Source organism: Excalfactoria chinensis, chromosome 15 (genome assembly GCF_039878825.1).
Source record: "Excalfactoria chinensis isolate bCotChi1 chromosome 15, bCotChi1.hap2, whole genome shotgun sequence".
Taxonomy (NCBI): domain Eukaryota; kingdom Metazoa; phylum Chordata; class Aves; order Galliformes; family Phasianidae; genus Excalfactoria; species Excalfactoria chinensis.
In genome coordinates, this window is record NC_092839.1 from 10,425,066 (window position 1) to 10,440,397 (window position 15,332).

The 15,332-nt window shown below is 47.7% G+C and overlaps 1 protein-coding gene across 1 annotated transcript in view; it reads right to left on the reverse strand.

Annotated features, from left to right (window-relative positions):
• The window catches only part of GNAS (GNAS complex locus), a 118,647-nt gene extending 103,944 nt beyond the window's left edge, over nucleotides 1-14,703 (reverse strand). The window contains exon 1 of the mRNA XM_072350043.1: nucleotides 14,330-14,703. Within this exon, the coding sequence (XP_072206144.1) occupies nucleotides 14,330-14,576 (247 nt within the window). The 5' untranslated portion in view covers nucleotides 14,577-14,703. The remainder of the gene's footprint in view (nucleotides 1-14,329) is intronic.
• Between the last annotated feature and the right edge of the window lie 629 nt (nucleotides 14,704-15,332).

Here is a 15,332-nt window from a genome sequence, read left to right on the forward strand (position 1 = left end):
CCAGAGGTGCTGGCTGGGAGGTGGCCCCAGGTGGTCCTGCTTCCAACAGGGCAGCGTGGAACACAGAGGTGAGGGCAGCTCCAAAACCAGGTCAGCTCCCACAACCACCAGAGGCAGAAGTACATGGTTCTGTTTGCTGTGATTGTCTATGGAGGAGGTTCTAAAGCTGTGGGACTTTTGCTCTGTTATTAACATCTTTTGAATCCAATGTTAAAAGTTTCCAACAGTACCTGGGAAGGACTCACAGACTGCACATAAACAGCTTCAGGATTGCAGGTAATGCCACAAGGGCTGGGCATAGCACCCGCTTCAGCAGAAGCAGCAGCTCCCATCAGGGAACTCAGGTGCCACACTAACGCCGTTTCCCACCCACTACCAACAAGCTCCTACATCTGCAGATTTCCTCCCCGGAGCACAAGGTTCCTATTTTTAGTCTCCTTTTGCAAAACCAGCCCCAGTTGCACAGCAGGGTGACAGGTTACACATCTGGGAGAGCCGTAACAAAGTACAGTGAGCTACAGTGCCATGGAACAGCATCCCAGTGCCATTTACCACAAAGGTGCAAATCTCAGACACTAAATAAAAAGAGTTCTCCCAGAGCTACGGAACTTCTAAGGAAAACACACCTTCCAGTTATAAGTTCCTCAGGTATTTGAAACACTTCTCAATACTTCTAAGAGCTAGAAAATGCAGTTTGTTTGGGATGACAGCAAAGTTCAGTGCTGCTATGCCATGGATTTAGACAAAAGTTGTTAATAAAAGTATACTATGCTGAAAAATAAATTATGCTAGGGAAAACAAAACAAATACAACAGCTTTCCCATGAACACAGTGTTTAGTGTCTTTAACATCTGCATTCAGAAACACTACGTGAATTACTTCTTGTACTACCTTTGTATCATAAGGACACTGCTGGGTGTCTCATCCAGAGCTCTACCCATAATAATCAGGAGCATCTCCCCCCAGCCTGCAGTAGCCAGCACTGAGCTAGCCACTAGCATGACTGGACCACAGAACCCAGCTCTTCCCAGCACTGCTGCGGACTGGTAAGGCCTCCAGGGAAACAAAAGCAGTCATTTTCCTTCGTGCAAATCAAAGTCAGCACAAGGTCACCTAACAACAGAGCGGTGCACAACTGCATGTAGCTGAGAGCAGCACTGGGGCCAAAAGCCTTTAAAACCTTCCTTGTTTTTTGTTTTAAACCCAAGTGATCCTGGGCTGCTGGATCCCCACAGAGCCACTGATACTTAGATCTGTTTGTTTTAAAGGTGTGTCACTATTTTTCTCCTATCAAATGATTGAACGATTTCTAAATTCTCTTCCTTCTGACCTCTTAATTTCTTCCTGTTTGATTATAGACTCAAACGTTGCCCAAGTGTTGCAATTCTTCATTCCACAGATTGCTATTGCTATCACAATCGCTATTCTCCCTAGATCTGGAGAAACCCACACAAAAGGATGCCATGAAACACACATCTGAATAGTACATGCAAGGAATATAAAATAGAGACTTTGAAGTATCTTCATAAAAACACCCCTTAGGAATTAAGAGGAAAGGGCATTTCTTTTTATTTTTAATACAATGGGAGAATTATAAAGGACGCCTTCTCTCAGCAATGCCTCAAATGTTCATTTTGCAGATCTAGGTAATTATTAGGAGCTATGATTGCATTACCCCCTTGGAATTGTTCTCAGGCTTAATTCACTTCTCCAGACAACCCAGTATCACTCAGCAATTCTACCTTTGCTTCTGAACAAGGCTGACTTGACCTGCTTTGATCAGACGTGCTGGGAGACAAGAGGTAGAAGCTCAACTGAAAGGGATCCTGAAGAACAACGGAAATCACACAGCCAGTGCTGTCAGCCAGCTGAAACAGATGCTGCAATTTTGGATACGACTGCAGCTTTTCTGCTGAGAAGCTGCAGAGTGAGCTTGTCACCAGGGCTCCCTGCTGCAGCCACAGCCAGGAGAAGGAGAACTCTGCTCACAAAGCTGCAGAACGGTAAGAAAAGCTCGAGGCTCCTCACCCAACCACAGTAATGCCAGTTTGTTGTGATGGTCCAACACCCCCAGCAGAACACACACGTGCTCTGTACTGCCACGAGTTTTATACACTACAGTGTATTAGTTAGACATCAACTACCTAACAGCTGTGGTTATTCCAGTACCTAGCGAGTGACCACAACTAAGCCCAGAAAAATCCTTTGTTAAGGCAATGAGTTGGACCAGACAGGACCCTGCTCCATCACAAGCACAACCTAGGTAGTGTCCATGGGAGCTGAAGGTTTAACAGTTTGCACTTGGCTCTGCTGACACTGAGCACCCTGAACTACAAACTGGAATCCTGTGGGACCTGGCTCATCCAGAACCTGTCTGAAGGAAGCTCCTGCACCCAGGACTTCTTGTACCATCACTTCCACCAAACTGGTCCTGACAAAAGCTTCCTTAACACGCAGCCATTTAAGAAGAAACCCCAAACCAGCACACCTTGTTTCTTGCTGCTATTTACTTAAAATAATCTCACAGTTTCCAGCAAGCACTAAACCATAATAATGTATATGCTCTTACAGGGCTAAACATGCCAAAGCATCAGGCACCAGCTAATGAACCCCCAGTGGCATCCTGTGGGAGAGACCATCAGACCTTTAAATTGTACCAGCACTTGAGGGCGCTCCTGCAGTAAATTTAACTCACCCTAAAATCCACCACTTTGTCTTATTATTAATCAGAGTCTTCTGTTAAAATATCAGCAACCCACGTTGGCATCATATGGTTTTCCCAAGGAGGAAGACAGAGAATACATTTCTCATTAATACTGACTGCTTAACAACAACAACAAAAAAAAAAAAAAAGAATGTAAGAAAATGCTGAAGACTAAAAAGAAGTTTTATAGCCTTTTTTTTTTTCCTGTTCCTGCAGTATTTCCCCATCACTTTATCCAACAGTCGTCAGTGTCCTTCAGAACACTTAAAAACATCCTTGTCAGCGTTTTAGAAGGTATGTCAGTTAATAATTTTAAGAGAGCAGGAACATAACAAGGCAGCTGTACTTAACAGCACAGCCTAAAGCATACAGACTAACCTGCCAAAGCTTAGAGACAACTACACCATCGGTCCTGCAAAAACACACTCATGTAAGTGCTGCTTATACATCAAAATCCATCTGCAATTGTAAAAAGGCACAGGCAAAGTTGAAAGGGAAGCAATCAAAGCCAGCTGCCCTATAAATCCACGTTTGTCAACAACAGATAGGCAAACAAAAGTAGGGTATAAAGTAACTGAGAACAGTGCTTCTGTCTGCAGTGAATCCTTCTGTACTGTTCTGTGATCAGTTAGGAGTAAGAAATAAGCTTTTTTAGAAGAGGAATAGCTAACAGTGCATACCCAGTTTTAACAGTTTCTCTAGCTGGTGCACACCACCCCCAATGAGGATATTCATCCAAACTTAGCGTGTGAATCCGAAATTGGGCAATATCTGCCCATCCTAGAAAGCAGACACTGGGATGCTGCAGGTCACAACTCAAAGCTGGTTCAGGGCCTTTCACTTGATGAAACTAAAGCAAAATAAACAACCTGGAACAATCGTTTTGGTATACAAAACAATCCTATCAGAAGAACTGCCTGAATGCACTGGAGTTCAGAACAGACATGCCAGGGCAGATTGAGAGTGTGAGTCAGGAGAACATGGGTTTAAGCTGCAAACTCAGCCTCACAAGCAGCAGAAAGATCCCACAGTCTCCAAAGGCTCTGAAGCAACATGGGTTCAAGTTGAATAGCTAGCTGTTGCCTGTGCCAGTAGCGTTATTGGAATCATCATTCAGCACTTAATTTATTCCAGAGGAATTCTGAAGTCCAACTACTTAGAAACCAACATTCTGAAACCTACACAGGAGCTTTCTAGAAGTCAAAGCCACAGTTTCACCATCATGAAGATTATCAAACGGGAATTCAATTTAGGCCACTTACATCAGGCGTTTATAAATAAATCTTAGATACAAACTCATAAACATGAATATATTTATTAATAACAGCAGAAGCCACCTAGGAGGAAATATGTGATGAACCCAGCTTTGGCCTGTGCAGTACTGTCAGGTATGGCAGACACAGCAACCAGGAAAAGTCCAAGGAAGCAAGACAGGTACCAATGAATTCAGCAGTCTCAGTGATCAAAAGACAAGTGAGACACAGGAGATCTGAAGTTTAGCTGGTGCTCTGCACCAAGTGAGAGCAGTGGGAAAAGAAGACACCAAGTATTCGAGCACCGTGCTGAGCCTGTTGAGTAATCCAGACTTCGGCTGAATTAAACACAGTTGTGACTACTGCAGACATCTGTTTACAAGTGGCGTCTAGATATTAGCAGCTAATTCTACCTCTCTGTGACATTCCCTGCCATATGCTGGGTGATAATCTCAACAACCAACAGGGATTTTCATCTCAAATCCTAACAAATCTGCTCTGTAGGGCTTTGAGGTTGTTCCTGTGTCATTTATTAGGCAATCCCTCTCAGTTGTTCCTCTCTGCTCTATTCATACCTCCCACCTACTGTTTCACATCAGCTGTAACTTACTTGCTAAGTGACAATTTCTTCACGCTATCCTAGGAAAAATTCCCTTCTTTGCCAAAGGTAAATACAAAATTTACTTCCTGGATAAACACACATTTAGGCTTGAGTGCATTCTGCTGCAGATTCCCTTTGCACTGCCACCTTGCACTTCTTCTCTCAATGAAAGACAGCAGCAAATTGAAGGAACAACAGCAGACCAAATCAGGGTAGGGAGAGCCATGAGGATTTAGTTGTCTTGTCTGCTGCCAGCCCTCCTGGAAGCAAGCAATCTGACAAGACGTTCCTGCAGCCCCACAGCTTTCACCAAGGCTATGGAGCGATTCTGTGGCTGGCAAGGAACAATGTGTGGATGGGATATTTTTATCTCTTCTTTGCTCCCAGCCCTGTCAATCCCAAACAAGTTTCAGCTAGCTAAGTGGGAAGGACGGTTCATGATGAGACAAGGATTCCCCAGCTCAGCCTGCATATCACCACAGGATGAAGAGGGTACATGCCACTGTGGCGGCACGGCTGCATCACCCCTGGTTTCCCAGCTTCCAGTAACCTTCCAGACTAAAATAGCAGACCTAGTGCTTGATTTTTAGCAGCTGAAGAGCAGCAGTAAACCGCATAAGTATTATGTAAAATGATCTTTTTCTAAGTATATGTTTATTGTGCACAGAAGAAGTGGATTTAATTACAAACAACTGGAAGGTTTTAACAGTCTAGATTGCCCCCAACTCCCCTTCTAAAAACTAAGGCTTGGCAGCAGCTTTTGGGTTTCACTGCAAGTCTTCTAAGTATTTCCTTGGAAAGACTTTATACTTGGTCCCAGGCAAGAAGTCAAAATCAACATTTAAAAAGCATGCCCTGCATAATTTCCAGGATTCAGCAGCATTAAGGTATACTTATGGAGGCTGGGAGGAGAACTGCTTTTTGTGCTCTTTGACTTAGTGCATAAAGCTGGTCTTCAGACAAGGAAGTTTATATTCCAAATAATATTTTTAACTACATGTGGTCAAGTGCATAACTTATCAAGACTTCCCTCATTCCCCCTCCCAAAATAAGCCTGAATCGTAAATGTCCCTGCAGTGTTTAGGTTTTACTTAAACCTCAACTAGAAGCAAGATTCTCAAACCTTCTAATAGAGAATTGTTTGACAGTAGAGGAAGCTTCACATACCATGGGGTCTCAATTCCTCCGCACAGTAAAACTACAGTTTGGGGCAGATAGCGGTACTGAAGCTGAACTGGGTGGCTTTGAGGAAGCTTAAGAATGATTTTGTGATCTGTCACGCGTGTTGGCTGGGCTGCAGTGACACACAGGTGAGAGCTCTCACTCCTACACTGAAACCACCACTTTGGGTTTGCAACACAAACTCTTGGTTTGATCCAAAGCCCAGGAATGGAATTTCACCCATGTCATCAATTTGATCATGAAACAGGCCTCTGCAAATTGCTTTTGCAGTAAGCTTTTGGATACAACAATCTACACATGTAAGAAATTATCACAGATTTTGTTTCAAGGGATATGCAAGACTAGAAAGTTTTCTTTATGAATATCTGAAGTATTTAAAAACAAATACAAACTCTTCCAAAATATCTGGGAATCAAGACCCACATCACTCACCACCTTTTCAGGTGGCGCAGCATGAAATGCTGCAGACAAGTGAAAAACCTTCCCAGAAGCTGAAAGGAATGAGAGAAGTGAGAACACTAGTGGCATTAAGGAGTCAGGTTTAGAGCAGAAAGTATTTCTGAGCTTTCATCTAAAAGGTAGTTGTTTTACATTTCTAATCACCAGAGAAAAAGTGGGACTATCAAATCACAAATTTCCTGTGTGGGAAGAAGGAAGGGAAAACATCATGGGACTATTTATGCAGTATTTTTCTTCCATGCAGAGAGTTTTATCTGGTATTTATAGAAGAACAGTCTAGATGCAGACTGTCAGCTCACAACAGCATGCCCTTCTTCCTCAACGTCTGTTTCCTCCCCCTATAAAGCCAAAGCTCCACAAATTCCCCAGCGTTCCAGAACTCCCCCCCAGCTAATCAGCAACACTGAGATTTCAGCATGAAAGCCACCGAGAAAAATGCAAAACCAAACAAACACGGCCCTCAAACGGTGCTGGGGGTGGGCAGGAGGGGCAGTGGAAGAGGCCACAGTGCCAGGCACAGGCATAGCACAAGTCCCGCAGCTGCAGGGCCCACCATGATGGGATGGTCACAGCACATCATAGCCTGTGTCACACAGAGATGACATGCCAGCACTGCTGGTGGCTGAAACTAGCTCTGTCAAGGAACCTGTAGAGCTGACAGAATACAAGGGAGGAAACAACGGGCCTGCAGGGCTCTCAGTGTCCCAGTCAAACTACCATAAGCAAAGTGTCAAAACAGACTAATGCAAATCCTCACTTTGATGCCTGGAACTGGTCTCCTACAGTGTAAGTACTAGAAGTTCAAAATAGTGAGTTTGTACCAGAGATGGAACATGCAACCCAAGAAAACAGACACCTTGTGCCCATCAGCCTGAACCTCACGCTGCTTTCGGAGCCCAGAGGCTGCACAGCCTCACAGCTCCTCTTGTCACCCAGCACAGGATGGAGGAGGTGAAAATGGAGCCCCTTCAGGCTCAGTGGGGAATAAAACGACAGCTTGGTCCCCAGGGAATTCTGCTGGTTTTAGCTTGACAGAAAAACATGATACTTACAGTAAAAATGTAGCTCTGAAGTTATTTTTGTTCATGCTGATGAGAAAACAGAGCTGGGTTCTCCACAAGCACATGCCAACTGCTGTGGAACAAAAAGCTTTACAACTTTCCTGTAAACTGCAGGGCCAAAGACAGGAGAATTCCCTTCACTTGCCTTGGGTTGCTACGCATGCTGGCACACAGCAAATGCTCAGAGGCTCACATGTTCCAGGCTTTAGAAGCTCCCTCGTCAATTGCCACCTGCCCCTCAGTAGCCAGTAACACGCTTGGTTGAGGTACCACTCAATTCCACTAATCAAATGAACATTCCCAAAGTAAGTCTTAGATTTTTGAAAGCAACTTAGTTTGGCAGTGTTCCTATAACTCACAGTAGGCACAGATGGAGAAGTGCCCCTCAAGGTGGGGAAGGGGTGGGAATGCAGCCCCATGCAGGGTTTGGTTCACACCTGAAGCTACTTTATATGAAATCTTTGGTAAAAACGCACATAAAAATACTTTTCCCACTTGCACTACATTCACTTCCACCCCACCAATAAATCACCTTCAGCACACCGGGGAAGCTGCAATGGCTGTGGCCACAAGAAGCTCTTGCAGCTCTCTCCCACTGGGATCACAGTAAGTGCCATCCCCACACAGCACGTCCACATGCGGGACGGCAAGGGGTTGGGCCCCCTCTCCATTTGTTTTTCCACTGAACCTGATAGACTTCCTGGAGGTCAAAGTCACCAAGCTGAGGAAACACTGCAACGTGCAAACAAGCCTGTGAACCTGCGTGCAGGCAGGCGTGTGTGGATTCAGCTCTTTAAAACAGTGCTGGACACCGGGACAGCCATGTGCCATGCTCAGCTTCAAGGGTGGGCAGATCAGGAGATTGGAGGCACTGGTCTATTTGGTGCGTTTGCTAACTTCTATGCAAATCCTTCCTTGCAAGAATGGTTCGCCGTGCTTAGGAAGAAGGAAAACAAGAATACTTCAGTCAGAAGAAAAGCTCTCAAATTCTTCCTCTGCTTTGCAAGCAGAAATTAATTGGGTCTTCCCAGGAATTTCAGTACTTCCCCCACTTCCACTACAAATGAGACAGAAGTGGACAAGCAGAGCAGGACTAGGTTGTAAAACTGCATCTTTCTCCTTACTGGGAATCTCTATGCATCCTCCTCAGCATCTCCTTCTTTCACTTGGAAAGTAACTAGTAGCAACTTTCTGATGCCTGTTTGCTGCCCTCCCCACCCACATTTCTCAATGCAGAGAATACTCAAGTTTTTTTTTGTGACATACAAATCTTAGAAGTGCTGCTCATACACAGACTTTCTCTAGACCAGTTACTTCACCTCCAGGTACACATCAGTGCTCCCCAGCCCCTTCAACACAAGCACAGCTCCAACACATTAAAAGTAAATGCTGGGAAACTGAGGAGAGTCTGAACCGCATTTCTATAGGCAGCTCCAGAAACTTCACAAGCACGTCAGACATCAGACAGAAGGACTTTGCTTCCACTTTATTGCAGTGGTGTAAATTTGAACTATAAATAACACGAAGGCACTTGGTGCTCTCTCCTTTTCCTGTTCCCTTTTTCAATTTATTTTCAAAGTACATTTTCTTTTAAGATACATCAGGTTGGGTTCATTCCTCCTCTCATCTCCTCACTGCTGGTGCTCCCCATGAGTTACTTCCAGCCATGGCACTGCCAGCCCACAGAAACCTCAGCACAGAGAACAGCTCAATTTAAGATGCTTTACTGCAGAAGGAGGTAACAGCTGCACAGGAGCAATCAAGAAATTTTTTGCCTTCTCTGGAAAGAGTGCAAGCGAAAAAGCGCTTCCCACGTCTAAAGAAAAACTTCATAGGAATCACCTGCCCTGACAACACATTTTGGACTCCAGCCAGCACACATGCTGAGTAAGCCTTAATTTCTTGCAGGCAAGAAACGTGGTGGTTTCACTCAGGTACAGCCAGCAACCAGGAGGTACAGCAACCAGAGGAAAAGAAACACTGCTGCCTTCCTTCAGAATAAACAGATGGAACAAACAGCTGGAAACAACCCAAACCAGCACACACCGGGGTAGTCTCAGTTTGAAAAAACAAAAACAAAAAACCAACCCTGAAACGAGCTCCCTGACTACACGCAAACATGGCCTTCCTTCAGTAACATATTATGATCCCTATCCCATCAGACACATAGTGAGTAAAAATGCAGGTTACCACTAACACAGAAATCACCTATACGATGGAGAAGAAGAGATGTATGTCTATAATCACACCATGTCTGTATGGCTGCAGCTGTCACTGGGGATCAGGGAATCCCTCAAACCTCTCAGCCCCTTCCCCGCAGCAATCCACGCTTACATGCACAACCCCATAAGCATTACATGCAACTGCAAAAAGCAATTATTTTGCCAGTTTTGGCTGGGGCCACCCTAGCAACAGCAGCATGCCACCCACAGCAGTCCTTCATCATGACACTTCCATAGCAGTGCTGCTGCATGTTTCTTGACACCTCCCATTGCCAGACCCTGTCTGAAGGAGCTCTAACTTTGCTACATTTCAAATATGCCAGCTGAAGCTTTCCATGCCACATGTCTGCCTGACACTAATGACTTTGTTTTGTTTATGTGGAGATGATACAAAGAAAAAGTTAGGGTCAGGAGTATAAAAGAGAGAAAAAAGGGAGAGAATGAAGAGCTGCTTGTCTGACTCCTGTGAAATTCTAAACAGCAAACAGCAGAGCTACTGTAACAATTGATCTAAAGCACAGAGGTGCTACTGTTGAAGACACAACTTTGTTCCAGTGAACATTCAGCAAACTGCATCACAGATCCCGGAGGTAGCACTGCTTGCATATTGCATAAAGCCTATTTGAAGTCTGCAAAGCTTTCCAGGTATTTTTCTTCAGGGTGAATATGCTCCAGATCCAGAGGATCTCTGCTTTGGAGACAACACTCTGTGCCATAGAGTGCATTCTGTGTACAGTGGTGGGAACAGAGGAGGATTTGTCTTCATCATCAAGACACCCATAATTAGCATACCACCTCCTGGTGTCTGCAGCAGGATCATCATGCCTGCGATGGAAAGTACCCGACAGATGGAAACCACAGATTCCCACATACAAGTGTTTTCGTAGTATCTGGTAATTACTGGGAGCCCCGTTGGAAAAAAATTATAACTACTTCACCACTAATGACAGCCCATTTGGAGCAGAGTCGTGTCCTGCCACCTTCTGAGCCTGTCTGTGCGCAGGAGGCTGAGTCGTGCAGCAGGGCAGCCTGTTATGAGGCACTTGTATTGCAAGCAGCCCATAGGATTGAATCCAGATTTTTTCTTTTTTTTCCCCTATTCCTTCTTTTATTGAAGAGGAAAAGAAAAGCCAATTTGGTATAAGAAGGTAAGTTTCAATAACCCCATTCTCAAGAACTAGAAAATGCCAGAATACGGATTCCTTTTATAGTTTTAGTCTATTTTTCCCCCCTGTCTTTTCCACACCTTCCAATAAGGATCATATATTTATTCTACCAGGGCTTACACTCCCTTTAGCTCACAAAACATTGGGCACAAGAAACAAAGGAGGAGCTGTAAGTGAATGACACTATTGTCTACAGGGACAAGCTCACGTGAGATGGAATCTCCCCAAGCACCTAAACCCACATTTATTTCTATAAAAGGGTATCTTCTTCAGTCTTGCCTGCCTGGCCCCTGCAGGAGGCAGAGCAGTACAAGGATGCTGACACAAGGTAGAAAATCATATGAAGAATGATTGTGGGTGATGCCATTAAATATACCCTGCAGAACCAGACCAGATTTGTTCTGGTGCTGAGCTACTGCAGCAGAACAAGCAACACATGTTGCCCATTGCTGGCACCAACCCGCACCTGGCACCTCCTGAACTGCTGTTAAAGCATCCAAAACTTGCCCTATTGAGCCTTCACAGCCATGAGATACATGTCCTGAACACATGAAATACTACAGAAGAGCCTGAATGCTATCAAGAAAAAATTAGCATTAGACGAAGATGGGGCATACAAACTTTATGGTAACTTCAGCTAGTTTTCACTTTGGTCACTTTCCATAGTGGCATTTTCCCTCTCCAGCATCCACAAAAGAAGGATGATGCCCCCTCGTCTCACAGCAGCGCCATGCAGACACAGTCACTGACACGGAGCATTCAGTCCCTGCAGTGATCAGGGCTGCAGAAAAGCCCATGAGTTCAACAGTTGGTTATTCAGTACGGGGTACGGATGGTGCGCCGTAAATAGGGCACGGGGTGACACATTGTATGAGGAGGATAAGAATATTGAATAGCTGCTCATTCACTGCACAACATTCATCTTGTGCACTGAATGAAGTACAAGTCTGTGGAAAAAAGAAAACACAATGTAAACCATACAAGACAGTCTTTAATTATATGGTACCCAGGGGCTTACCAAGCAGCACACGCACAGAAAGGGGGACTGTGGTTAGTACTTGCACTGATATTTTCTAGCTTTAAGTAACTTTTTTATTCCTGTGCAATGTATTTCTCCTACAAAAACTTCAGTTTTGCAATGCTTGCATTTGTGTTTGCATCAAAGTATTCCTGTTAGAAACATTTTTACTTAGGAATTGATGTAGGTAAGATTCAGAACAGCACTTTGTCACTACACTGCAGTTTAATAAGCTGCAGTTAAGTACCCTTTATGACAAGAGCATCTATCCATGGTGGTGTATAAAGATAGCCAAGTTCCCTTTTCCATTGTGGAAATAAACTCAAAGTACTTCTTGCATGGGTGAGAGTTCAGCCTGGGAGGGAGGACCTGCACAATGATGCACATGGATTGCAAGCACACCCAATGGACAGACAGGTTCTCCTTACAGCTTACTAGGCTACAGAACTGAAGGAAGTGCAAGGTAGAGCCACACACACACCAAGAGAGCTGGGCAGGTTTCTGACACTCAGTATACACATGGCAAGGTTTAAAATCCTTTCCCCCATAAGCATACACTTTCAGAACCAAGATTGCCCTCATTACAAGAAAACGGTACCCACATTCTGAAAAAGCACTCGGTAATCCTCAGCCATTGCAGTCCTGACTGCAACCCGGTATCACAACTTGGTAGATCCATATACAGTACATTAAACAAAATCCAATGAGGTTACATCTGATTGCGTGTGTTCCTTTCCTACAAACAAAAGGCCCCTATTTAACTCCCAAAGAGCAGCCACATGCAGAGCACTTCGTTGCTGATGCCCATGCTCTGCACAGGAGCACAAGCAGGAATCCACGAGAACCTTCTGAAGCTTTTGCCACAGAATCAAGAGAGGAAAAAATCCCCGGTCCACATTTCTTCAGCTTTTTTTTACCCACCCTGACTCCATTCCTTGGAATAAAGCTCAGCTGCTGCTTTAAGTCTGAGCTGGATGCTCCCAGTTCCTCAGCCAGCTGCAGGACAATGTTATGCCTTGCACAACTTGCAGGTGTAACTCATATGCATCTGGGCTACACCTCAGTATGCAGACATCAGCTACTGCAGCAGTACCTGCAGATGTGCATGAAGTACAACCAAATGCACTCCAAACTTCTTGTTCCAGTTTAGAAAGAGAGAATTCCAAGTAGCAGTAAGAGTGGGGTACAGGGAGACAGAGCAAGGGAAGGAAGCCAACGGGAACACTGTCCATCTGCGCAAGGAGCAGGGAAATGGGTCTCTTAGGCATCCCGAGATCTACAAGAGGGCCAAAAAGTGACTTCCTGCTATTCAAGTCCAGGCTGAAATATAATAAACTACTGCCAGCATAACACTGACTCATATCCATCAGATTTATAAATCAGTACTTTGACAAAGAATGCACTCTCTGTTGGCTTCAGCATAGATAACTGCGAACTCCTCAGATCTGTTGTTTAACCCACTCCAAGTTGAATGCCATTTCTGCAAAATCCAGTGCTGTGCACAGCCTGCCAGCACCCATAGGGAATACAGCCCACTGAAACGCTACCTGGGGAAAACACCGAAGTCTTTTGGACAACCTTTAGGCCACAAAGACAAGCAGATCAACATCACCATTAGTTTATTGGTGTCTTTTTTTTCTTCACAATTATATATATATATATACATATATATATATATATATATATCCTATCAATAGCTTGTTCTTCAAGCACTTCACTGGAGAACAGACTTACAGACAGAAATACATGAAGAAGCTGCAGAGCACAACGCCTCCAGCACAGCCTGCCCTGCTGGGTGAAGGTGTGATTTCCACACCCACAGGCTCTCAGCAGGCAGATCTCGCTGCCTTTCCACAAGCGCTGCTTCCCCGCTCCCATCAGATGGAAACGCATCTTTTCAGACGCTGCTCAGCGCAGCTACAACCACGTGAGACAAAGCAGCGTTTCTGGAACCAAAACTTTCAGCACCAAGCCCTACCGAAGCCCTGCCGTCGTGCAGCCCCACGCACGCTCAGCAGCCGGGAAGCTCCCGAGCCACTCGCCGAACTTCCCCACCGTCTGTATTCCGAACGGCTCACAGCACGGCAGCGCGTCTGCGCGTGTCAGCGGAGCTCCGAGCGGCGCGTGCTGACAAAGGGGGACCCGCGGCTGCAGCTGAAGGCCGGCACCCGCACAGCGCTTCAAGCCGCGGCCTCGAGGTTCCCTCGGGAAGCGGCCGCAGCTCCCGCAGGTGCTGAGCGAGCCTCGCAGCCCGGCCCCGCTATTTCGGGAGGCAGCAGCGTTGATGCTCGGAGATCAACGCACGCGGAACGCCTCGCGTTTCCTCCGCGCAGAACGATCGCACCACCGTAACGCGGCGCCCTTCCCTGCGGTGCCGGCGACTAACGCGGCCGAAGGGACGCGGCGGCAGCAGCCCCGCCAGCAGCTCCTCGGGGTGCGCGACCCCCCGCCTCCCGCCCGCAGCCCCCGCCCCGCTCGGAGCCTCGAGGCGCTGAGGCTCCGCCGCCACGTGAGCGCGGCCCGGCCCGGCCCCCGGCAGCCGCCACCCACCGCCCGGCCCGGGGCTGATGAGCTGCGACCGCCGCCGACCGCGACGCCGGGCCGGGCCGCCCCGCACCTGCCGGGAACCGCCGGCTCGCCGCCTCCTCCCGCTCCCCGCTCACCGAGCAGCAGCAGCCGGTGCGTCTGCTTGTACTCCCTCTTCTCCGCCTTCAGCGTCTTATCGATGCTCTTGCTCCGCTTCTTGTCCGCCCGCTCCTTGGCCACCAGGTCCTGCCGCAGCCGGTGCCGCACCTGCGGGTCTCCGCACTGCTGCTGCTCCGCCGCCGGGTCCGCCTCGCCGCGGCCGCCGTAGGGCACGGAGGGGTGAGCGGCGGCCAGGCGGGAGCGCAGGCTGTAGCACAGCCCCATGGTGCCGGAGCCGCCCGCTGCCCGCCCTACCGCATGCTCCGCGCCGGGCAGGGCGAGGCGGCGGCGCCCGGCGGCCTCTTAAAGTGGCCCCTCTCCCTCCGTCGGGCTGCGGAGCGCGGTCCCGCCCCTCCCTCGCTGGGTCCCCGCGGCCGGCGGGAGGCGGCCACACGTGATGCGGACATGTTTACCGTATTCTCTGGAAAGCGGCCCCCGCCCGCCCCCTCCCCGCGCTGTCGGGGCGCTCCCACCCCGTCTCGCCCCGCAGCCCCGGCGCCCGCCGCCGTCACGTTGCCCCCACGGCGAGCCGCGGCCGCGAAGCCGACAAGGCGACATCCCTGCTCTGGGCGTGTCGCGACATGCGATAGCCCCGCGCTCCCAGCCCGAGGTGCGCTGCTGGGAGGTCCCGACTCGCCGGAGGTGGGGATGTGGCACCACGACGGTCCCACTTCTCTGCCCCAGTTTCTCTTCTCTCCCTGCCGTACGTGTCTGTGGGGGCGGCTTCTTGTGTTTTCCATCGGCACCATCGTCGGTGGGGACGTTAATGGTGACTCCTTGCCCTCCTGCTCTGCCCCTCTCCTCTGCAGGCACCACATCTGTCTCTTTGTTCACAAGCGAACTGCACGTTTACCTCCCGTGCTGCACCCGATGTACCTGGCTGGGGCTGTACCTGCAGCTGGGGCACCGACCCCTTCCCTGGCAGCGCCCTCAATGCACGGCGCTGCCAACACTGTCACGCTGCACTTCACACTCATCTCC